Source organism: Scatophagus argus, chromosome 14 (assembly GCF_020382885.2).
Source record: "Scatophagus argus isolate fScaArg1 chromosome 14, fScaArg1.pri, whole genome shotgun sequence".
Classification (NCBI taxonomy): Eukaryota; Metazoa; Chordata; class Actinopteri; family Scatophagidae; genus Scatophagus; species Scatophagus argus.
Window position 1 is genome coordinate 18,964,562 of NC_058506.1, and position 24,758 is coordinate 18,989,319.

General features: G+C 43.8%; 2 protein-coding genes across 2 annotated transcripts in view; both read right to left on the reverse strand.

Annotated features, from left to right (window-relative positions):
• On the reverse strand, window positions 1-15,775 carry rars1 (arginyl-tRNA synthetase 1). Its single transcript, XM_046409756.1, has 15 exons — window positions 15,598-15,775; window positions 13,985-14,119; window positions 13,697-13,885; window positions 13,257-13,365; window positions 12,975-13,075; window positions 12,551-12,672; window positions 11,936-12,056; window positions 11,222-11,351; window positions 10,923-11,027; window positions 10,285-10,463; window positions 9,218-9,327; window positions 7,837-7,942; window positions 3,613-3,785; window positions 1,348-1,595; window positions 1-324 (listed from the first exon to the last, which is right to left on the reverse strand). The coding sequence occupies exons 1-15, from the start codon at window positions 15,640-15,642 to the stop codon at window positions 215-217; spliced, it is 1,983 nt and encodes a 660-aa protein (XP_046265712.1). The 5' UTR covers window positions 15,643-15,775; the 3' UTR covers window positions 1-214.
• A 439-nt stretch (window positions 15,776-16,214) lies between these two features.
• Window positions 16,215-24,758, reverse strand: part of wwc1 (WW and C2 domain containing 1) — a 37,955-nt gene continuing 29,411 nt past the window's right edge. Inside the window, exons 17-22 of the mRNA XM_046409755.1 lie at window positions 23,932-24,145; window positions 23,453-23,623; window positions 23,230-23,322; window positions 22,186-22,416; window positions 21,965-22,083; window positions 16,215-21,193 (exon numbers count right to left, since the gene is read on the reverse strand). Coding sequence (XP_046265711.1) covers window positions 21,127-21,193; window positions 21,965-22,083; window positions 22,186-22,416; window positions 23,230-23,322; window positions 23,453-23,623; window positions 23,932-24,145 — 895 coding nt within the window. The 3' untranslated portion in view covers window positions 16,215-21,126. The remainder of the gene's footprint in view (window positions 21,194-21,964; window positions 22,084-22,185; window positions 22,417-23,229; window positions 23,323-23,452; window positions 23,624-23,931; window positions 24,146-24,758) is intronic.

Here is a 24,758-nt window from a genome sequence, read left to right on the forward strand (position 1 = left end):
TGTTGTGGTTTCTTATTGGCTCTTTAATAAAAAAGAAGCTTCATATGAGATGTTAATTAATGGCGGTTTTCCTCCAGGTTGGATGTAAATACTGTGGAAATGAGTACCTAAAAGTCCAGACAGTTTTGGATGTGGCATGACTGAAACTTCCATCCCGTTCCGGATTCTGGATGCAGAGGGACGAAGACGGAGGGCGGGGTGGACCGCCGTGACATCACATCTTCTCCACGGGTTCGATGCCCAGGATGTCAAAGCATTTGGCCATGATGGTCGCTGTGGCCTCACACAGCAGCATCCTCCACATGTTGACCTTAACCACCTCACCTGGAGAAAGAAAAAGTAAAAAGCTATTTTATTTCCTTCTCCTTCGGTAAGTAGGGTTCCAGGAACAGGTTTCAGATTCAGACGTTCTGTGTAGGAGAAACTAAGTACTTGCACTTCTCAACTTCTCAAGGTGTCTTTTAACTGCTTCACGTTTATGTGACAGATAAATAAAATGCAGAGAAAAAGCAGGGTGAGGTGAGGTGAAGAGACAGTAAGAGAGACACCTGAACAGACACCCCGAGAGAGACGAAAACAGTCGGCGATGGACACCAACGAACAGCAGGAGGTCAGAGGGCACATTTAACGATGCCGCCGTCGCACAGCAGCAGCCGACCAACGCTGCATCAAATGAGCGACGGTGACCTGGTCAGTCGCATCCACACGGACATCCGCGACCGTCCAGCCCGTCAGGGTTCAACAGTCAGTTCATTTCATCGACAGACAGCACCCTAAACGGACGTATATAAAGACTTTGTCCCGTCGGATAAGACTTTTGCCTTTTGACGCTTTATTACGAATCAATACATGTGCAGTTTGTCAATCCAGTAAAGTCTGAAATGTACGTGTTCATCAGACTAACGGCTACACCCACGCACTCACCTACTTCTCATCAGTCAACAAGCAAAATGAAGTAAAATAATAACCTCCAGCCGGGGTTAAGACCACAGAGCTTAATTAAGCAGCTCTAAGCCTGAAGTGGTGGCACTCCAGCTCACCGCGGGGATAAAACATCAACAGGAACAAGTGGAGAGCTAATGGCGTTCAGATGGCTTTTAGTCAGTGTAACTTCCTGTTAATGTCCGGACTCCAAATGAAAGCAGAACGTGAAGGAATTTCTGCTCTTTTGTTTTCTTTTGCCACCTTTGACCTCATTGCAAAACAAGATCTGTGGGTTGTTGTTAGTAACCGTGTGACGAGGTCTGACCCCATGACAGACGGACGCGGCGTCAGAGTCCATGTTAGCTTATCTACTCGTAGTCTACTGCACAGAGTCAGACATATCTTCTACTCCGCCCGGCTCACCTGTCTGTCTGTCCTTCTCCACGCAGTAGCAGCTGTCGTAGAACTCGGTGAAGGTGGTGGCCAGCTCGTACACGTAGTCGCAGAGCGTGTGGAGCAGCAGGTCGTCCAGGACCCTCTGCAGGATCTCTGGGAAGCGGAGGATGCACTTGCCCAGCTTCCACTCCTTCTCGTGGTCCAGGAGGACCTCGGTGGTGTCCGCCGCCTTCTTCAGGGTGGCCTCGTCGATGTTAGCCAGGCGAGCGATGGACCTGCAGGAACATCATCAACAACAAAGTCACACATAATGTTTAAACCGCTTGCATTAAATGATGGTAGCTATCAATCTCAATTCAAGTGCTTTCTTTAATCACTCAAAGCATTCTGGGAAACCTCATTCAAGAGTACAGTAAGTTAATTCCAGAGAGTCATCAACAACCCATCACCTTTTTCAGAAAGATTCACATGATGAATATTTACTTATTTACTGGAAGACATTTTAGCGCCATTTCTCTAATTACTGAGGATTTCTCAGATTTTTGTATGTGAATGCATGAGTATTACTTTAATATTTTACCCACGAATATTGTGAATCAATATTTCCTCATTTTTATTCATATATTACCCCGTTGTTTCCTCGCTATGAGGAGCCATAACGTTTGAACCAAGACGAATCTCAAAGCAGAAAACAAACGACAACAAACACAATCCAAACAAGTTCACTTCACAAGGCGTTGGTGTGAACAGCAGAACGATGTTGATCGAGGCACAGGGCACCCCGGGATCTTTCCACTGTTTACCAACAGGAGTCTGATCCTTCAGTACGAGACAGAAGAAGAAGAGAGAGTGTGACACAGCTGCCTTTCATGTCACCATCTCTGTGATGATCGCAAAGAGCCCTCGGATCAGGAGAGACTCACTTGTGTACCAAAAACAGAGGCTGTTTCAGATCAAACCGGCAACGAACTGCATTTCAAGACTTAAAAGCAGCTCGGAGTGCAATATATTAAACACAGGAGGAACACAAAGTAAAAGCCACCAGGTAAATTAGTTAACCCTTTATTTCGCTTTATTGTTGCTTCTCAAACGTCAGAGAGTCCACAGCTGCCATTACTGCTGTTTTTCTCTCTCACCCCAAAAGTTTCACTGAGAAAATAATCACAACATGATCAGTGACCGAAACCATTACTTTCAGCCTCTGAGCTGCAAGTGGCGGCTGCTGTGGTCCATCAGGACAGCAACCGCCCTCACCAACCCACCACCCCGGTGGTTGCGTTTCTGTCTTTTTCTTGTCTTCTCTGACACTTGAACACCCACAGTGCGTGTGGGGGGTGGGGGGCAGCTGCCACCAATGAGGTCCCTATCGACCGAAGGCAGGGTCACTGAGTCCTCTCAGGCGAGACTGCTCAACCCCCTGCTGGAAAAAGAGAAGATCAATGTCTGCCGGGCACTCTGCCACTCCGAGTCTACCACCTTCAGGGATGCTGCAGAGGAGGAGGATCATGCTCGATAGGGGGGATAAGGGGTGAGAAGAAATTGCGTCTTGCCCACTGGACAGAAGACTAATCCCTCGCCATGGGCTCCCACAAGGGCCAGCGAGGCTGATCTGATATGGGTAATGATAAGTGTACTGGTACTGGTGAGAGGTTCTTCAGCAGGTTGGAGTGGAGAAGAGGACGCAGACGACAGAGAAACGTGTCTGAGGAACTTAACTGAACTTTCCAGATACTTTCAGTGTCCCAAAAAGACTGGCTGAGGTTTGGAACCGAGCGAGTTTTTCACTGCTCACGTTTTCTTCTGCATCGCCGTTTGTGAACTCATCAGTCACATTCGGTCTGTGGTCTGTTTCTGCCAGGCTTTATTTTCTCCATATCTTTCTCATATCAGATTAGGGAGTCAGTGCAACCAAAACCGATAACATAACGTTGATAATAATGATTTCATTAGTGTATAACCACCTGAAACCAAGAATCATTGTGTTTGTATAACTTCTAACTAACTAACACATCAACAGAGGGAGCAGGTCCTCTTCCACAGAGTCTACCATTTCTACAGGGGCGACTGTATGGGGCTGAGACCAGGGGCCTTCAGATGGCTGCAGTCTGCAACCCTGCCACTAGGTGTCGCTAAATCCTACAAGCTGAAGCTTTAACAACTGGATGTTAACATGATGATGTTCTGTTGTACAACTTCTAATCTTATCTTGATAAGATGCTGGCACATTTTGGAGGCACTACAAAACAACACATTTCAGCTGCTGTTAGCGTGAACGTTTCAGCGAACCCTCACCTGATGCGGGTGAAGGCGTACAGGAGGTACGCCGCCGTGTTGCCCCGGTCGTCCAGCATCTTGTCGAACGAGAAGACGTAGTCGTTGATGCGGTTGTGCGAGAGGTCGGCGTATTTGATGCAGCCAAAAGCGACGGACCTCTGGGCTTTGGTCAGCTCCTCGGCGGTCAGGACCTGTAGGAAGACAGTTCGAGTCTCATTTAATAGAGCGGGTGTATTAAAGGCAGGTTTGGAGCCGACTGTCTTTCCAACCACCGAGTTCCTCCCAACATTCTTAAGGCATTAAATATTCTGATAACTCTATCTTTTATCAGCTTGTAATTACTGCAGGCAGTACTTCACCTTATGCTCAAAGCCACTGAGTTGAATTTAATCCAAATAATGAATCTAATTCGCTAACCTCAGGCAAAGATTAAATTGACTTATTAAGCCTCAGCCTTCCCTTGAATGTGAGTGCGACGTGTCTGATACCACAGGGAGCGAACGGAGTGAGGAGGAAGATCATGCAGAACATTTTCCGATTTGATTAGAAAACAAAAACTTCCAGTCAAGTGGAGCAGAACACACTGACAAAACAACACAACAAGAAATAAAAGGCCTGGTCATAACATAACATGATATATTTTGATATAAAAAGAACTGGAACAAACAGGACCCAACCAGTCGACTAACTGCTGCAGCTATTGGACAATTTATCAATAAGTCGATATAAAGAAAATCAGTTGTCAGCTATTGTGATAATCTGCGCCAGCTTCCACGTACATCCAGTTTTTGTGACGGCGCTACCAAAGACCGCACACACGCTTTTCTGTAGCCGCGCCCTCCAAGAAAAGTCCAGAAAGTCTATAAACTGAACCAGTACACATCCATGGCGTGCACAGCTGTCTGTGGACAAGACGGGAGGAGACAGAACGTAACAGGATACAAAAGTGTAAGAAAAAAAACCCAAAAAACACAGCACAGGGGTAAATAACAGAAGAAGATCAGAGCCGAGCGCAATACGACACAACCGGAGAAGAGGAAGCAGCGGTGCAGGCTGAGGTTCATGGAGGCCAGGGTTGGGGTTTGTTTTAATGAGGCAGGGTTAGCAGATGGTATATGTGGGCATCGACCCAGGCTGAGAGCAGAGCGCCAGGCCAGAGGGCCTGCAGGGAAACTCTGCTGGCACCGCTCCCCCACAACCCTCTCAGCATTAAAATCATCGCAGTTCAACTGGAAGTCACCGACTGTTTACACTGCACCGAGTGCTCCAGATAATACTTAACCAGGTCAGGTTTTGTTGTTTTTTTTCCACCCTAATTTATATCCCCCTGCAAGTTTAATTCCAGATACAAATCCCTCAACATCACAAGCTGCGAACACACTCGAATCAACACAAAAGTCAGCGTTTGCTGTGTGAAGTAAAGGGAAAACAAGAGCTAACGATAACCCAGGGATGAAAAGAGAAGGCATGTGAACAGACGGGCTGAATCCGGAAACCACCAGGAACAATCTGAGGTCAGGAGGTGAAAAACAACACTTCACATTCCTAAACAACCAACATGCACTTTTTTTTTAACAAGGTCCAGCCGAGCTGCAAAGGAGCCGCTGATGAAGAGTCAGCGTGCTGCTGAGGAAACACAAGGCGTCAACATGAAAACAAGCTACACAGGAAGTGAATTTGGTAAAATTTCAGACGCTACCAAAGGTGTGTGACTGATGATTTCATAAGCTAAAAGTCAGGAAAAACAAACGACGTCAGGCTCAAAGCTATTTCAGCCAAAAACGCCTGAAGGAAGTCAAAACTCGGATTATGCGAGAGAGAGTTCAAAACATTTTCAGTTCTTTTAATTAACGCAAACTTTATTTTAGCCACAGCAGCAGTAAGGCTCTGGGGCTGGTAACGCTGTTGTGTCAGTCGCTTTGGTCGCCACAGCTTTGGTCTAGACTGAACTCTTTTGACTGCCAGAAGAAGATGTGCTGCTGACATCCACGTTCCCCGAGACGAATCCTCACGACTTTGTCGATCTCCCCCGAACATTTCAGCATGTTGTTCTATACTCTGGATTACGACCAAATACCTGCAAAACTGCTAACAGCCTTTTCCACTAATAACAAATATAACATATTGATCAGTGATTGGTATCGACTGATACTGCTCCCAGTGATCGACTGTAGGCCGTAGACCTTAGGCCTTAGAGTTGAGCTTTGCTTGACGCGTGTTGCTGAAAAGCAAGCATTTCTTCAGCTCTCTTATTGTTGTCTTCATACTCCACTACCTCAATGAGCGTCAGAAGTCTGTAGGGGAGAAACACACGCAACCCAAACCGACCAATCACATTTCAATCTGTCCTGAACTACAAATCCGACGGGTGCGTTTTCAGCCGTCAGAGACAGCAAAGCTTCGGCGTGGCTGCAGACATGAGGAGGACGAAGCTCACACAACATGCAGAAAGATAAAAAAGGATGAAAAGATGGAGGGAGGAGGAAGAGAAGAATCGAGAGAGGCCGTCATCGGAGGTCAGAAGATGAGAAGAAAAAAAAAATCTGGCGTTGTCGTCATTTTTCAGTCGTCTCTGGACGTGATCAGAAAGATTCTGGGGTTTGAGCAGGATGAGAGGAGAAGAATTAATGGCTACCGTAGAGTGAGACGGACGGTCATTACCGGAAAATAAGCCTCGTCGTTCAGGGCGAACCGAAAGCCGAGTGCAAAGCGGAAATAATGAGCCGTTCACTGGACCGTCTCAACCTGACTAAAACGGCTGCCTATCAAAAGATTCTGAACATGTGACGCATGACACTGATAAAAAAAAAATAAAATAATAAAAACAAAAGATTCTAATACAAGTCAAAATAATGTGAAATATTCTGCCCAATGCCACTCCAGAAGTTTCACCAATTAGAGTTACAGACGATTAAATATGTAGCAGGCCAGCAGGAAATCAAACACCTCAGGAAACTTTCATGAGGAGTTAAATATTCAGGGCAGACGTGTGGCAGCAGAAACTCCTGAGAAGCTGCAGTCGTGTTTGTCTTCTTTCTCGATTTCTCTGGGGAAGCAGGAGCAGCAGTCAGGGCGGACGACTGTGACGCCACGCTGCCATCCTGCTTCTTGTGCGGATTTTCAGCTCTGGAAATTTACGTATTTCCACCTTAAGGCTACTGCTCCCACAGACTTTATTGTCTTCTTCAACCCAATGTTTCTTTTATAACCTCCCGTTTGTGTCTGGCCCACATTAAAAATATGTAATAAAGCATATTTTATAGTATTTATGGAAATCCATGTCACAAAGCACTTTAAAACAAGCACATAAACACAAAAATAAAATCCAGAATAATGTGTGAGTAAAATAGGCCAGCATTAAGAATGAAAAAAACAACAGATTATTAAAAGCAAGAATAAAACACAAAAGATAACATGTAAAAACAATGGGTGAATTAAAGCAGAGTGAAGCAAGACTTGAGAATAAAACACAGTGTAGCTCAGAAAGAATAAAAACAGACCAAAACATAAAAAGCATAAATTATATGACAGCCTTTTGATAAAAAAAACAAGTGGGCAAAAGTGATTTAAAAGAAGAGATTGTGCTCTGATCAGCAGCCATGTCTTTAGATTTGGTTTTATGATGTGATTATATTATGGTCGATCTTATTATTGTTGCTTCTCTTTGTAAAGGTGCCAGAGGGCAGCCATGGCCTAGAGGTTGGAGAAGCGGCTTGTGATTCGATGTGTTCGATTCCTCCACCGGACGGGCAGGAAAAACTTGAGTGTGTTTATATTTTTAATAAAGTAACTTAACTTAACTTAGCCAATTTAACTTAACTTTCAAGTCGATCTCAGGGCCTTCACCAACAGAGGCTCCTGTTACTCTGAATAATCCAAAAACAGGCCGTCAACAGATCTCACTGGGACCATTTCCTCATGAGGAAGTCACTCCGATGTGGATTATCCGCACTAACGAGAAGGCTCAGTTTGCAGGGGAAAAAAATTCTGTGCGCATCACAAATGAAACTCGGCTGAAGTGCTTCAAAAGCAGAAATCAAACCTCCTAAACCTGAACAAACACAGAACCTGAGCCTCTGATGGTCATTTCTCCCAAGTCTGGCCTCGACCAGTCCGCTTTAACTCTGCGCTCATTTACCTCATCTTTCGTTTATGTGAGAGCAAATGCGTCCCATGAAAGAAAAGTAAAAGCTAATGTGCAGCCGGCAGCCCTCGTTTCTAAAGAAACGCCGACGTTCTCACCTTGTCTCTCCCCTTCTCTATCAGTTTGTCCATGGACCTCTTCAGTCCCTCCTCCAGCAGGTCCATCAGCCTCACTGTGTCTCCTGAGCGGGTCTTAAACTTCTTCCTGAGCGTGAAGCAAAAGTTCAGAGAGAGAGAGATGAGATGGTGAACCTTTGGCGTCTCCAGTCAGACGTCTCAACATCCCTGAGCAGAACTTTCCAGCAGGTACTGAGCTGAGACAGTAATTATCATGACGGCAAACGATTTCATTACTTCTGCTCGACGACGCCTCGGGGCCGTACGTTTTGTACAATCAAGCAAATCAGACGAGCATTACAAGCAGAATATGAGCCAAAAATCTAATAACCCCCCCTTCTTCTCTGTTTACTTGCAGCTATAACAGCCCCCCGCCCTCCCCCCGTGGCTGCGTTAAGCCCTTATTGTCTGGATGAGTGATTATGAAAACAGCATGATAAATTTGTAATGGAGTTTGGAGTAGCGCAGACACCGCAGGGCCAATTTACGCCCCCTCAGGTTACCGTGGGGCGTTCAGCGCCACTTTGTTATGGCCTCCACGAAGCGTAACATCAACCTCGCGCCCGAGCTCGACTCTTCTTCTATGGACAATTGATCAGGACAGAACAACAGTAAGTGGAGTGTTTAAATTATAGAGCTGCTCACCCGTCAGCCACACAGTAATCACTGCTAACTATTAAAGGAAATAAATAATACACAGAGGACATTACGGGCCTGCATACACACTGGAAGTGCAAACGAATGAACAAACGAATGAACCCGGCTGTGTCTGGAGAAATAACGAAATCCGACTTCTGCTTCCTGCCTCTGAAGGAATATTTATGACTCTCCGTTAATGTTCTTCATCGTGTCACATCCAAGAATCCATAACCATTGTCCATAAATCTCCATACAGCCAAACATCTCACCAACACAAGACTGCAGCGTCAGCCCAGCACAGCTCTCATAAAACTATCTGTGCTCCTCCGCCCAGCAACACCTGAGCCCCGAGTGAAAGTTCCTACTTGTACTGAAAGTGAGCCAAAGCTCAAAGGTGACACCTACTGGACTTGTGTTGTGAAGTACAGACACGCAGCTCTAGAAACGACTCGTACATGGACAATTATAGATTAAAACCCTTCAACACCCACCTCACCTCAAACAGAGTTTCTGGAGACAGAAGATGTTGTACGCTGTACAGTTTCTAAAGCCCCCTGAGACATTGTGTTTTGGGATTTTAGTCAAATTTAACTTAAACTTAACTAACTGCTCACAGAGAGGAAAGCAGAATTTGTTCACTTCATCTGAAGTAAAAAGTCACAACAGTAAATGAATAAACAGATCCAACAACACTTGACGTTGTGTGACACGTATCCAAACTCACTTGTCTTCTCCCAGCACCACGCCGAAGCCTGCGTGCTCCACCCGGGTCACCTGAGGGTCGTACCAGCCAATCATCTGAGCCGCAGCGAACACCACTTCGAAGTGCGAGCCCTAAAAAGAAAACACACAGAAATAAAAAGTACTGTCTGTGTGTAAGTCTGTCAAACATGTCCGTGTCTGTCTGTGAGACGTGTGAGACCTTTAATGACTTCATGTTGATGTAAGACAAAGACTCCAAACCACAGATTAGACAGTAAGTTACTGCATTTCTCAGGACAAGTAAAAAAACTGGACTAGAAAGACAACTTGGACATCCATCCTCTTCTGCCCTTCCATAACACATTTAAAGGCCTATGTCACCCAAAAATGAGAACTAAGTCATTATCTACTCATCCCCATGTCCAGCAGGTGAATTATTTTTAGTTTTATGGACTAAGAAACTCGACTTTCCATCATCTTGGAGGGAGAGCAGAAGGCTGAATGGAGAGCAGAATTTTAATTTCTGGTTGAACTGTTCCTTTATGACATGGCTTCCCACAGGCCACCTTGTCTTTACAGCTCCAGGTATCCTTCAGACTGCAGGCACTGAGCACCTCCCTCCTTCTCTCCTCTTTTCATGGTATCCTCATAACAAAACACTTAGAACCTGCTGCCTTTGACTCCCTGAAGCTTCCACCCTGCGATGAGCGCAGGAAGCACAAAATGATGATTTTTAGAGATTATTGTAAGTGATGAATTCTTAGTTGGAGTCTAGATGTGCCTGCAGAAAACCTCGCAATACTTCATCTAACTAGAAAAAATGTTTTATGAAACACCTGAGGATACATTTACTCACTTCAACACTGTACTGCACTGTTGCAGGGCATCAAAACTTGTAGACTAACAGATGAGGAACTGCAATGAAACAAAAAGGTCCTTCTGCTCCACTTTACGTTTCAGCTCTGACATTTTTACCGTTCGCTAACCTTCTTAATTCCAGGTTTCTGTTTTTTTTGTTTTTCTTTTGCAGCTCTGATATCTGTACACTCTGTCATCCATGTTTCCCCATCGCCTGCTCCCGCCACCCACCTGTCCACTATCAGTGACGTAGATGATCATGTCAGCCTTCTCCTCAAAGAGTCGATGGTGGATGGCTGCGAGGTCCGACGTGTCGTAGGTGTAGCCGCCATCGGACTTGACAATGGTGAGCGGGAGGGACAGACCTGGCGCAAAGACGATCTTACGGCCCTCATCCATCTGCACAAAGCCTGAGGGGGAGAGGAGAGACAGAAAAAGAGAGCAAAGACGGGTGGGTTAGGTGAGGATGGTGCACACTGGAGGGAGTGGGATGAAAATGAACGAACATAAAATGATAAAAAAAAAGTCAAAAGAGAGAGAGAGAGAAATAATAATATGGGTATGACTTAGGAGGGGAAAAAGGGAATTATGAGTGAAATGGAGGATGAAGAAAGTGCAGTAAAAAGGAAGACCAGAAAAATACTGGAGAACATTTATGGGACAATATTGCCTCCTGGTGGTCAAAAGAGGTAACAAACCAAAACTTTAAAAAAAGAAAAAAGTCTGTTGAAAGTTCAGGATTTTGTTCAAATATCTAAAAAAATGCTTCCACAAAACCTTTCAAGACCCATTAAGACAAAACCTGAACGTTGGACAGAGGGCATTAAAGTGGCCCAAAATGACTGACTGTTGACCTGCTGCACACCAACCTCGTTCCTCGAACTCCTTCACCACCTCTGCCATCATGTCCTGGTAGAACGACTCTCCTCTCTCGATTATCGTGATGTCCAGGCACTTGTAAATCTTCTCAAACTCTGAAACATGAACAATCGAGTGCTAGTGTTAAGGAACTACAACAGGAAAACATCTTGTATTTAGGAAGATGTTTTATTCACCGCTGTAATAAATCAATGTAACGCACCCCGGCCGCATGAGGAACAATTAAACTACGAATAAGAAGCGGTTTTGTGTGTTTTAGGGAGAATTATTCCTTTAATAACATTTCTACCTTTGCGGGAAACGTCACAGATGAGATTCCAGCCTTTCAGGAAGCTGGGGTCTTTGCTCTGCAGTTTGACGACGCACTGATACGCTCGCTTCTTGAAGGCCTCGTCCTCGTCAAAACGCTTCTTTGACTCCTGGATGAGGAGGAGCAGGAGGAGAAACGACACAGAGAAATGAGAGAACAGAAGGCAAAAGAAAGGTAGATGTGAAAAGTAAATGAGGTGTGGAGAGAAATGAGGGAAGACAACAGCAGGGAGAGCAGATAACGTTCTGCTTTTATACATACGCAGTACTCAGACGACATACCCACGCAGAGCACACATTTTGCACTGCAGGCACACAATATTCTTTCATAAACTGTCATTAATTTTTTGATTTTTTTACATTTACTTTTTATACTTGACATGAACCGTCTTTCATTCTCAACTCACTCATTAAACTATTCTCCCTGCGTGAACTGACACCTCAGAGGTGCAGAACTGCAGAAACACACAGAAGGACGTTAAAGTAAACAACACAGACTAGACAGACCAACATTCAGGCGATATGCTAAAAAACAAGGACACTAATAGTAATTTAAAGTATTTAGCAAAGCACATAAGTTGTTTTCAGATGGTGAAACATCCAGCTGACTGGTAATAAACCTAGAGGGTGACTATGCTTATAGCTGTGAGTTACGTTAAAGGAACAGTTAGAAAGTTGTGGACTTCGAACTGACTTTGTAGAAGGCCTGCAGGTCACTGATGGGCGGGGAGACAGTCAGGTAGTCTGGGAATTTGTCCTGCAGGTGGGCAATCAGCATCCCAAACTGGGTCCCCCAGTCTCCCACGTGATTCAACCTGGGAACAACATGGACAGGGTCAACATGCGGACCTAGCAGGGCTAATCTTAATCTCCTGAATCTCCTGTGTTAGTACGATCGCTGTATGAATGCTATGTGTTGCTAAGCTAATCGTTGGATGGAACATGGATACCGTTAGCATCACAAGACCCTAATTTTTTTTTTTTATTCACTAATGCACATTTTGATACAGGTTTGTGATGCTTATTAGCATGCCGACATCAGCTGTGCTTTCGACTGAAAGTTGGAGCGCTAGCATGCTAAATTTCAGCATGCTAACATATAATAGCTGTTGACACGCATACTGATTCAAACTGTAGCGCTTTGGAACATTAACATGATGTATTCATTAACAAAAAGAAAGGCACACGACACGTCTCCACTCCACCACAAGTTTGAAAATATCCGGGATACGAGCGCTGCCATCTTGTTCTGGTGACATCACTTGGAGCCAGAGTCTCCAGAGGTTTTGTGAACAGCCACTAAACTGACCTGACAACATCGTAGCCCAGAAACTCAAAGAGACGACACGTGCTTTCCCCAATGATGGTGGAGCGCAGATGGCCCACATGCATCTCTTTGGCAATGTTGGGAGCAGAGAAGTCCACCACCACCTGACACACACACACACACACACACACACACACAAACAAAATGCAAAAAACACAAAAAAATTAAAGTTTTCAATGTGTGAGGTTAGCAGCTTGAAAGCTATTAGCTCTGTTAGCTGTTAACTCCCTTAGCTAAACACACTGCAGGACCCACTGGCTGCTAACAGCAACACTACTCTCCTTCTGATGATTTGAAAACATAACAGTTAAAATGAAGCTTTCCCAAACTTTCAACACTTTGTTCAAACCCTGCTTAAAGCTTTTAAATGTGTCTGCTACATCCTTCATATTGGGCGGAGACGAACCTTCGTCCTGGAGGACAGTGGGGGAAGCTTCACTCCGTTGATTAGCAGGTTGCTCAACAGTTTGGACACAAATGATCTCTTCAGGTGGATGTTGATGAACCCTGAAGACATAAAAAATATCAGCACAATAACATTTAGACCATGGAAAATAAAAACAAACTTTCTTAATGTTTCGATCAAAGATTTTGTGTGCAAACTCTTTACTCATCGCCTGCATGTTGTTCACATAGTTGTGTGTTATTCCATAAAAACATAACAAAACATTAATTTCCTGTTTTATACCTGGTCCTGCAATTTCAGTTTTCTGGATGAGTTCGTTGTCTGGAAGGTTCTGGATGATCTTCTCTGCGATTTCCCTCGGGTTAACTTTAACTCCCTTCGCCTTCAACATCTGCAGCAAAACAAAGTCAGAGAAGGTAAACAACAGAGCAGCTGTTTAATGGAAGAGCTGTACTGCTGTGACAGGTGAAAGGAAAAATGAGGATTTTTGATTACAGGGGGAACTGTCTCCTTCAGTTCCAGTCCTTTCACAGGAGAGGTGTGATTGTTACTGAAAGGAAACGCTTTAATATTAAAATAAAAAAACCTTTTTGCAATTTTGAACCATGACTTCTATTTTTAAAAGCTGTCTGAAGCCTTGGAATTTGACTCAATCCGATGTTCGTATAACCCCATTTTAAGAGTCATTTTCTGCTATCTGCAGACAGTCTGGGCAGTCTAACCTGGGCCATAGCCATGGCACTGTTGCACTGGTAGTCTCCAAACTTGGCCTGCTGGTTGGGCGTGACAGCCAGAGGAGGGTTGTCCAGCTCGGGACAGGAAGCCCGGATGGCTTTGCCGAAAATCTCCTGGAGCCGCCGGTTGATGTTCATCATGAACTGACTGCAGTGAGTTGACTCCTCCTCCAGGCCCTGAGGACACACAGCACAGCACAGCTGACACTCCGACAGCCAACAGACAGCTAACAGTGCGCCCTCTGAGCAGAGAGCGCCCCCTGCTGTGGCACTTACCCTCTTCAGGATGTTGAGGCGGTACTTCAGCCTGGCGTTTTCCTCTCGAAGCTCATCCAAATGTGAAGAGGAGTTCAGGTTCTGTGGGTTTTTTAGACTCTCAATCTCGGCAGAGAGTCTCTGGATCTCCTGCTCCTGAAAAAAAAAATACATATATCTATATATATATCTAGAGATTAAGACTGACTTACACTTTGTGTCAGTTCATAAAGACTCACCAAAAATTAATACAAAATCCTACACCTCATACACCAGAGTCCTTAACTTTCAAAAATTTCCATTAGTTTCTGTTCTGTGTGTATTACTGTAGCTCTATCACATCTTGGAGTTATTTGGTCCTGCATAAATAAAAAAATCAGCCCCACAGTTCTATTGTTTAAAACATGTATATCTGACTATATCTAAAAAGGTATCTGACACATCCACATTTCCTGGTTTTAAACTTGGCTCTAATGAATTTGAATCTGGACTTTGGTCACAAAGAGTTTCATTGCACCTAAAGTTCCTAAAGTCAGAATGAAAGCAAAAGCTTCCTCATGAAGCAACAAATGTTCAGATTACAAACTGCCTACCAGGATTCCTGGAAGTTCAAGTCAACTTGAAACTCCTTCTCTCAGACTGTGTTGGTTGAATGTTTTTAAATATATTTTAATTTCTGCACTTTAACAGCAATCAGGGACATGAATCAAAAAGAGAAAAGTGTGGTTTTAGATTGTCTGATGTGAGGATTTGCTGCTTCTCTGCGTCAGACATGACATCCGACTGAATATCTTTAGGTTTTAGACTCCTGGTTGGACAAAACAGAGCGGTCTGAATATGGATTTGATTAGTAACAGGAATTCCTCACTACGTCACGACATATATATATATATATATAAACAAGTATTCATTAGCTGTAACCTCAAAAAAACAAAAAACTGATGAAATCAGCCACCGGATGCAATTCAGGACCACTAGAGGGACCCACACAACACGTAAATAAACTGTAAACGTAACCTCATGTAAATGATAGTTAGACAGTTTGAGTTCTTATAACACGTACCCTTCAGTTTTATTTGATCAATGAGATATGTACTGTGTGATACGTAACTTAACGTTAGTACAATCTGCTGACTGTTAAGTTACTCACACATTGCGTCATTTGAATGTATGCACATTTAACATTTTCTTGATAGTCAAGAAAGTCGCATGTCCGGGAGATCTTTGGGTAAATTCATCATCAAAATGGGGCATCAAGTGACACCACAACGCTTTGTATCATAAAAATCCACCCTTGACAGGCGTATACCAGTTTCTCGCAGATATGCAGTAACGAATGAAAGTAAAACCACATGCCAAAGTTCAATTTTTACTAAAATAGGTGGGGTTTGGGCTAAAGTTCGAAAGCCGATTTTGAGATCTGTGACAACCTACCCGGCACACATTATTTATTTTGACCGGTGATGTTGTTATTTGTACTGACAAGGAGAAACACTTTAAACTGAAGGTTTCTTTAATAGAGGTTGGCGGAGTGTCCGCTTCGGAACGCCGGTATGCAGCTGCCTGACTGACACCGGTGGTCACACACACTGCTAGCTAACGTTAGCTACACCGCCGTCAAACTGGCCGCTTACCTGCTGTTGCAGTCGGGCTGTGTACACAGTTATGGGGTCTCCCATCTTTCAGAAACACCGGAGCGAAACTCGTTTGACGGCAGGATGTGGAAACTCGTGGCTGATGAAACAAACTGCGAGAGGAGGAGGAAGAAGTGCACAACTTTCAAGTACACTTCCGGTGCTAGAAAATCTTCTTCTTCTCTGGTGGTAAACTATCGTAAAAGTTGGACATCGCCACCACCTGGATGTATGTAGGAACATGAAGGTTGATAGTATATATTTAAGTACTGTACTGAAATACACATGTAAAGTACTGAGGCAACGTTTGATAGCATTTACACATATTGTGTTTAAAAAGAGACCTTAACCACTTGTTTGATGGTGATATGGAAAATCAAGCCATTTATCTTTCTGATGGTAACAACTGCAACTTATTTTATATGAGAAAACCTCAAAACTGCTCAACCAGAATATTCACACAGTTCCTAATAAAATAATTTTTTAACAAGATTTATCAGAGTGAACCTGAATTCTACATGCACATAATGTCAAAGCTTGGTTACTCTGAAAACACAACACATCCATACTAAAGATAAATAAAAACCAGAAAGAAAACCCAACAAAACACATTAAAATAGAAGAGAAGAACTTTTTATTTGTTGTGAAACTACAAAACATATTGTTTGTTTGGTTTTTTTGTTTTGTTTTGTGCTGGTGAAATATTTACAACTCTGGTCGACAGTTACAGTGTCTCAGAATAAAATTCACAGCTTTTCGGGACTCTCGCGATAAAAAGAATAAACAGGAAAAGCACACCCAAATCACAAAGTGCAATAAATACATGCTGTATGTTTCTCTCCGTACACGTTACCAGGTTCATCGCCAGTCATAATACAAACAGATTCATTAGAAAAAAAATCAATAATCAAATGAGGAAAAAAATGCACTTGAACTTCAGAGAACAAACAAGAACTATATGACAACCTACATGATGAAAAATTACCTGTGACTAAAACAGCATTTGTTTTTCTTTTTCTGAATGATCGTGATTTCTCGCAGCAAAACCTACATTCCTTCATCCAGATGTTGTTGTATATAAATGATTCAGAGGTTAAACATTCGGTCGATCGTGACAAAGTTCAGAGTACTTTAAAACAGACAGTACTGTTTCTCAGACTGCACGGAGTCCTACAGCGGAGGGAAACGGACAACGTTCACATGAGGAAAATTAATACAGAAGTTTCTCTGCACTTCCTGCTTCTCTCAGAGCAAACGATGCTGTTTAAGACAACAAAAACAAACAAAAAAAAAGATGAACAGCCCACACGTTGACCTCCAAAGACACACGCTCTCACACGACTCCAAAGGCGTTCATTCACTTCACAGCGTTCCTGCTACAGTAAAACCCTCAGCCCCCGTCACAGTCCACCACATCTGACTGCTTCTGTTCACAGGACTCCAGCAAATGTTTATCTCTTCTAATGACGACACGAGCAAAAAATTAACACAAAATTCTTCTGTAGTGACTCGACTGGATACGTATGACTTATGGCAGCGTGAGCTCAGTCTGAACAGTCAGATTTCACACACCTTTTTGTCTGGATCAGTTTTCAGCCTGCTAAACAACCACTAATTCAGTTCTTACAGCCTTATAAAACAACTCCTCAAACCAGAGGAGCCATCATCAAAAACCTCCCCATTCTGAGAGGAGCGAGGAGGTGCAGTGGATCCTGGCTGTTGTGGGTTCTCTACCTTCTGAGCGAAAGGCAAACTCGCTGCCTTTTTTTAATTTCCTCTGGTGATTTTTCACCAGCAGGAAATCTACTGGTGTCTCTGTACAGCACAGACACTGGGAGTTGGCCATGTCGGTGACCGTCGCATCCATAAGGACACACATGGTGGCCTTGGTACTGATCTCTGCGACTGTTCAGACTGAGTCAGCTGCTGCAGAGCGAACGCAGCCTCAGTGTGAACATCCTCACAGCACGTCAACTTTTTTCCTTTTCGTCTTTTCCAAGGATGACGAAGATGTGTAGTGTCGCTTGATTGTTATGTATTTGTGGCATATTTATTATTCTTACAGACACTTGTGCAAAACATTCCTCTGCCTCTACCTGAAAGTGTTGTGACTCTATTCTGTTGTGGATTTAAAACAGTTACGGTATATATCAGAAAGATTTTGATTTTCGGGACTTTTCGGTGGGTCGGAGGAGAAAAACAAAAGAGCAGGAAGTGCAGACAGCTAACAAACTTCCTCTGTTGGTCTTAAAAATACAGACGTTGAAGGCAAGACATGAAGCGACAAAGAAGGCCGAGTCTCTGCTGGATGTGACCTCAGATCAGGGTGCTGTTCATCTACAAAGAGTAAACATCTAGAATGACAGCAGATCTCGAGTCTGCGTCAGCTACATTCTCGTTTACACCTGGCATGGAAACACGACTTCATGAAGGGTTTGTGCCGTGTGCTGCCGACGTACCGAAGACACACGTCTGTTAGCATGGAGGCCCAGCAGAAGGTGAAACACTATCGACTGTCATGAAAGTGAAGTATGACTCAGCATCACAAGTGAGGGACACGGCGCCCACTTTTCAATCAGTGTTTCTCTGAACTTTAGGGGCAACATTAGACGAACAAGTTTTTCTGACTTTTCTTAAGTAAAGTGGTCTGTTTTGGTCCTTTTTATTTCCTTATCATATTCTGATCTGCCATACTGACTGACTCTGTTTTGCAATCGGATTTTTCTTCTGTTTATTTTCCTTCATTTTGTTTCCTTGCTGAATGTCGGACTGTTTTCATCCTGTGATGCTCAAAGCATTTGATGATTTTACGTCCACAAGGTGCAATTTAGTAGTTTAGTTCCTTTGACCTGCCTGGTTCTGCTTCAGTTTTTACTACATTTCCCAGAATGCCTTGTCAACTCGCTGCACTCAGCTGTAGATTTCCGCAGCTAAGTTTTCTTTTTATTCCTTTTCGTGGGCTTTACATGCATTTGTATTTATTTATTTATATTTTTGTGTTTTATTTTGATACTGCTCAGAATTGAAAATGATTCCATCTAGAAATCAATGCCACCTTCAGTTGTGATCGCTCTTATACCGATACATTCAGCTGTGTTATTATTTATTACGTTTTGTGAACGTCTCACGAAGGCCCCTCAGCAGAGAAATTCTTTTTGTACTGTAGTTACGACACTAAATGTTCAGGAAACATAAAAAAGAAATGAGGTAGTAGAAAAAGTACTGAGAAAACTTTTACAGCTTTTACTGAACACTTGCTGTTGCAATGCATTCTGGTCTATTTCCTGCAGCTGCGAGCGTCTGAGTTGACCTCTGAGTGTCCTCTCTGGTGGATTTCTCCCTCTGACACCAAGTCCCAAAGTTTGATAGCAACGTTAAATCAGCTGAAAGAATCTCAGTGTCACGTCAGGACTCTCTTCATGAGTCCAGTCATGAACAGTGAAGACTTTCAGGCAGAAGTTCTGCTTTAACGCAGCTGAAAAGCTACAGGAAAAGCACCAAGGACAACTTCTCCCAACAGCTTCTCAACAGCCAGGTACAAACACAAAGAGTTTGCAAACAGCGTCAAGGTCTGCTGCTGATTTCTAAGTCCGGTTGCCTTGGAAACAAAGTCGGTGAGCACTCACCGAGCTGAATGTGAATCACACCGCAGGACTTCAACAGACTTCTGACCGAATCGCTCTGCACAAACAGACAAAGAAAAATATTCACGTCTGATTTCACAGCTGGGTTACTGTGCAAAAGCTGGAGTCAGATCTATAATGTGATGGCATATCAGGAGGGCGCGATAATCTTCATGTGTCTGCTTCAGCAAGTGATTCACGTCACCTGGGTTGACTTTTAGGGTTTCTTTGGGCTTACTGCACCCACAGGACACCAACCTGAACTTTCAAGGACTTGCAAGGAAAAGTCACGTGAACGAGTATCCGGCAGATACGAAGCAACACGGAGTTAAGTTTGTGTTTACGTGTCGACTGTACACAATGATGGATGACGAAGATGATGAAGAGCTCCCAAAAAAAAGCTTCCGGAGGCCCCCTGGTGGCTTGCTGCAGTACAGCTTATGAACCCTCTCATGACAGCAGACGGGACAAACTAAAAACTCAAAGTCCATGTTATAATAGTTTTTCCCAAAGAGGGTTTCTGCCATTTAAGGTAGTTCATCTCGCACTGATTTATGTTGTTAGGCTTCACTTAAGTACCTGCTGCCTCCTCCTAAAGATAAAACTATTGATCAGCAAAGCATAAAAAGAAACGAAGTTGACATGTTCAGTTTTTGCTGGGGCTCCCACGCTAACATCCAGTTCTCAGCGTCTCAGATGCACGTCCAAAACATCCAGTGACAGAGTGGAAACAGAGGGAAGAGAGGCATGATATTAAAACGGGAAAAATCTGACCAATCGTAGTGTTCAAATGTCATCAGGGCAGAAAATACCAGCCAATCAGAGCGAAGACTGGCAGCCAGTTGCTGGTCAGTTTCTCTCACTGGGGGCGGAGGGAGGAAGGGAGGAGGTTTAGTCACTTTCTTCTAGTCATACAATCAGTAAGAAGTTCACAGTCCTCAAAAATACATTTGATCGTCACTTCCTGTGTGTGTTTCGACAATCATTCCAGCGTGAGGCAAAGTTTTTTTTTTTAAACTTTCCAAAAACCAACATCGAGTGTCTTTTTTTCTTAAACGTTTACCTCAAGTTTCTTAAAGTGCAGACTATCCGATCAGCTACCTGAGTGTTAGTGAGAGTTAGTGCTGTTTCTACACCTTGATATGTGTAACCTGTGAGAGACGATCAGACCTAAGACAAGAGGACTCTCACCTCCGACTCGTGAACAATCAGATCCAGTTCGTTTGGTGACGTTTGTAAAGCAAAGACGCGCTCCAGTTTTCCTGTTGCGACCGAGCCGAAACAGAAGACATGCTGCCTATGTACAACCGTCACGTGGGCTCGTGTTTGTCTGCGTCTAAATGTTTTCTAAAAAAAAAAAAAAAAAACACTTGAAAGTTGAATATCTCTGAACTTTGGATATTCATTTTCATCACCAGCTTCGGTTCCTCATTTTGCTTTAGTACCGTCGTTTCTCCTGTACTGTTTTGTGCCATCAATAAATTTTTTTTGTGTCATTTTAGTACGAAACGGTTTGTCTGCACATGTGCAGCTGTGTGACTTTGTGCTGGAATGATTTTAAACAGCTAAGAGCCTATAAACAGCCTGTTAGTAACAGTAACAGAAACACAAAGCCATAAACAGAGTGGAAGAGAGTGAAATAATAACAATAATAATAATAATAATAATAATAATAATAATAAAAAAAAGCTCTAGCAGTGCTATCTCTATTTTACAAACAAACACTGAGCTCTTTAAAAATGTGTTTCATCACGGTTTTGAGTGTTTTGTTTTTCTACTAAACATATTATCATAATCATTATTATTATTATTTTAAATTCTTCATGACACCGCCAAACGTTTGCTCCACTGATGTTGGGAACAGCAGGTTAAGACTCAGGAGGGGAAAATACTTTGAAATGCTTCTCTACACGTCGTCGGCCGGCAGGTCGGGGATGCTGGTCTTTGCTCGTGTGAAGAAGGCCATCTTCTCTCTGAGGTCACACAGGAAACAGACACACAGGTGAACACGGTGACAACAAAGCGTTTCCAGTAAAGTCCGGGTGTCATGACTCTGCATGATCGAACTAGTTGGATGACATATTTATTCTTAATACTGAACATCAGGTCTTTATTTAGTTTATGCTGTAATTCTGTAATAGCAATTGTGGTATTTCTGTCTGCTCTCTCGTTTAAGCCTCCTTATCCAAATCATATCATGACTGAAATGAAAGCGTGTGAAATCCATGCAACAGGGCCGTGATACTTTGCTCCCCGTAGAGATGATGCTGTACATGATAAGACACATGATGCGAGCAAATGAGGACTAAAAACAAGCCTCTCAACATGCTTCCTAACTGCATTTATGATCTTATCTTAGGACAGGAATTTAGCTTTCACAGAACCCTCCGAACTGAAGAACATCTGGAGTAAAGATGGCACAGACTGTGTCCTAAATTTAATATAACTGCCAAAACAGCAGTATAGCTGTTGTTGGATCTGTATGGCTGTGATTATGAAGATGAGGAACAATGTAAGCACTGAAATATATCACTAAAAGGTTACTCAAACAGTAGCTGTTACAGGAGCTAACGCCAACATGTGGGGGCGTACCCATTAATACATGCTCAGGGAAATAACCAGCAGGTGTAGGAACTGCTTGTGTAACGGGAAGACAGGATTGTTCTCATGTTTGAAACTTCAGACAGGACAAGCAGTTAGGATTTCTTTTTGTGTGTGAGACCCTGGCCTGTTATTTCTCCCACCTGAAGGTCTGGACCTCGGGGACCTCTTTGCGACTCTGGCCCCTGATCTTGTGGACGTCCTTGGCTGCTGCCCTCATCATCTTCTCCACCCGTTTCTCCTGCAGCTGCTCCTCATGAGTCTGAAGAGGACCATAGGGGTGTTCAGATCCTCAACTCTGCTCTCCATCATTTCAGACGCTGTGTTGTGATGAACACACCCGAATACCTGAGCGGACACTCACCTGTTTCTCGGCCTGTTTGAGGAGCAGCCGGAAGCGTTCGTCCTCTTGGACCCAGGCCGGCAGCTCCCTCTGGCCCTGCTGCCTCGCCTTCTCCAGCTGCACCTTCAGCTCCCGCAGAACTCGCAGCTCCTGTGTCAAACGCGCCTGCCGCGTCCGAGACACCTGCAGGTCCAACTCCAGGTCCAGGGATGTCCGCAGGAGGCCGTCCAGACCTTTGACCTGCACAGGAGGCTGAGGGGGGAACAGGGAGGAGACACGCTTAGGACGGTAACAAACAATTATTTTCATTATCGTTTAATCTACTTATTGTTTTCTTGATGATCATTTGGTCTAAAAAGTGTCTGGAAACTGTGGAAAATGTTTTGTCTAGAGAAACAATATTGATGCAAAATCTCCTTTTCATTCACTTTGGTCATTACTAAAAGCTGCAACTGCAAAATAATTTTTAAAATGCAGCTTGTGAGAGAACAGAAAACTCTGCTTCCTTCATATCATGACTTCAAAACTCACTGCAGCGGCAGTGACAGATGACAAATATCACGCGAGCACTGAGGCTCCGTCCATAACAGTCGTGTCCTGAAAGCCCAAAAGCTGATAACTTTAACACACAGAAGAAGCTAGTGATGCATTTCATGCCAGCAAAGGGCCTACAAAGCCACCTGTGTATCCAGTCACACCTGGAACTGTTTGTGAATACCGTCACAAACATGTGACCTGAGTTTGTGAATTTCCTGCTGCTGTCGAGCCCCAGGAGTCACACTGACTGCCTCTGAAGAAGCTGGCAAATGTCAGCTGCATTAAACATTCAGATGGTTATTAAATATTAAGAGTCACTTCACTGGGCGGCTTTAAGAAATTCAAAAAATGCAAATAGGCTCCGCGTCTCTCTGGATGAAGGAGCAGACGACAGTTAATGCGGTCGGTTAAGCAGCAGGTTTGACTTCACTATTAAAATGTGATGACACTATGAGCACCGACGCAGTGACCACCTCAAAAGAGCCAAACACAAGACAGATCAGGGGTCAGTTTGTGTGAAGCTCCTACCTTCTTCATGCGCATGCTGCGTCTCTCCGAGGCGTTTCGGACAAACGGAGACTTCTTGGAGAGGGTGGAGCTGTCACTGTCACTGCGGTTTATCTGCAAAGACATAAACAGCCAGGAGCGAAATATCAGCGTGAATACTTTTTACAGTTACAAAAGTCTCTTTTCTTTTCTCTCTCCTGTCTGCTGTGCTGATGTTTCACTGTGTTTTTTCACTTTCACTTACCCTGCAGATGTACTGGCTCTGAGGTCCAGGGGAGAACGTCTTGGAGCGGATGATGGTGTTCCCCCTCATGAAGGGGTGCTGCTGGTGGACGTCCGGGCGCCGTTCCTTCGGTCGGACCACTGAGCAGTGATGGGACGGCAGTAAGCTGTCCATGCTTGTCTCCTTGTTGACCTGGACAAAGAATACACGATGATAATGAGCTTAATTATATTTAGATTTGATCTATATACTGAAAATGAGAAGACAGAATAAAACATTAAAATCCAAAAGCGGAAAGAGAAAGTTAAAATCAATCAATCAAAGATCAGCTGATGGTTCAGGTGTGTCCTCCAGGAAGCAGGAGATGTCAGTGCAACACTGTCTTTGTGATTCTACAGTGATGACACCCAAACCTGAAACCATTTATGATGTAAAACATTTCTTTCGCTTTCACTCGACTGTAGCTGGGCTGAAAGAAGAAGAAAATCACAAAAAGTTACCTTTTCTGTGATGACTGCTGCTGCTGCTGCTGGAGGAAGAGGATGAGGAGGAGGTTTGGCCACCTTCTCCTCGTGTGCATGTTCCTCCTCCTCCTCCCCTTCCCATTGGCCGCTTTCAGGATAAAACTCGTCCTCTTCGTCCAGAGGCCCCACCCCTTCCACACCATTTCCTTCTTCCTCATCAAACATGTCTGCCTCCAGAAGGTCGCCGTGCCTGGACAGAGAGATGAGGACAGGATGAACTACAATATAAAGACAAAAGTATTCAGAGAGGGGTTGTCTTACGGGGGTTTGGGCTCGGCCCCTGACTTCCAGTGAAGGGAAATCTTAATGTTTCAGCATACCAAGACATTTTGGACAATGCTATGCTTCCAACGTCCAGCATGACTGTGCCCCAGTGCACAAAGCAAAGCTCCATAAAGACATGGTTGGATGAGTTTGGTGTGGAAGAACTTGACTGGTCCACACAGAGTCCTGACCTCAACCCCGTCCAACACCTTTGGGATGAACTGGAACGGAGATTGTGAGCCAGGCCTTTTGGTCCAACATCAGTGTGTGACCTCACAAATGCTCTACTGCATGAATGGGCACAAATTCCCACAGAAACACTCCAACATGTTGTGGAAAGCCTTCACAGAAGAGTGGAAGCTGTTAGAGCTACAAAGCTGTCTGTGTGTTTAGAATGTGATGTCATTAAAGTCCCTGCTGGTGTAATGGTCAGGTGTCCCAATACTTTTGTACTTTCTAAAATGTGTTTAGAGCTCTTCCTTACTCATCTCTTGGTCAGATAGTATTTGAATTTTATTTTTAAAAGTTGCTGTGTGACT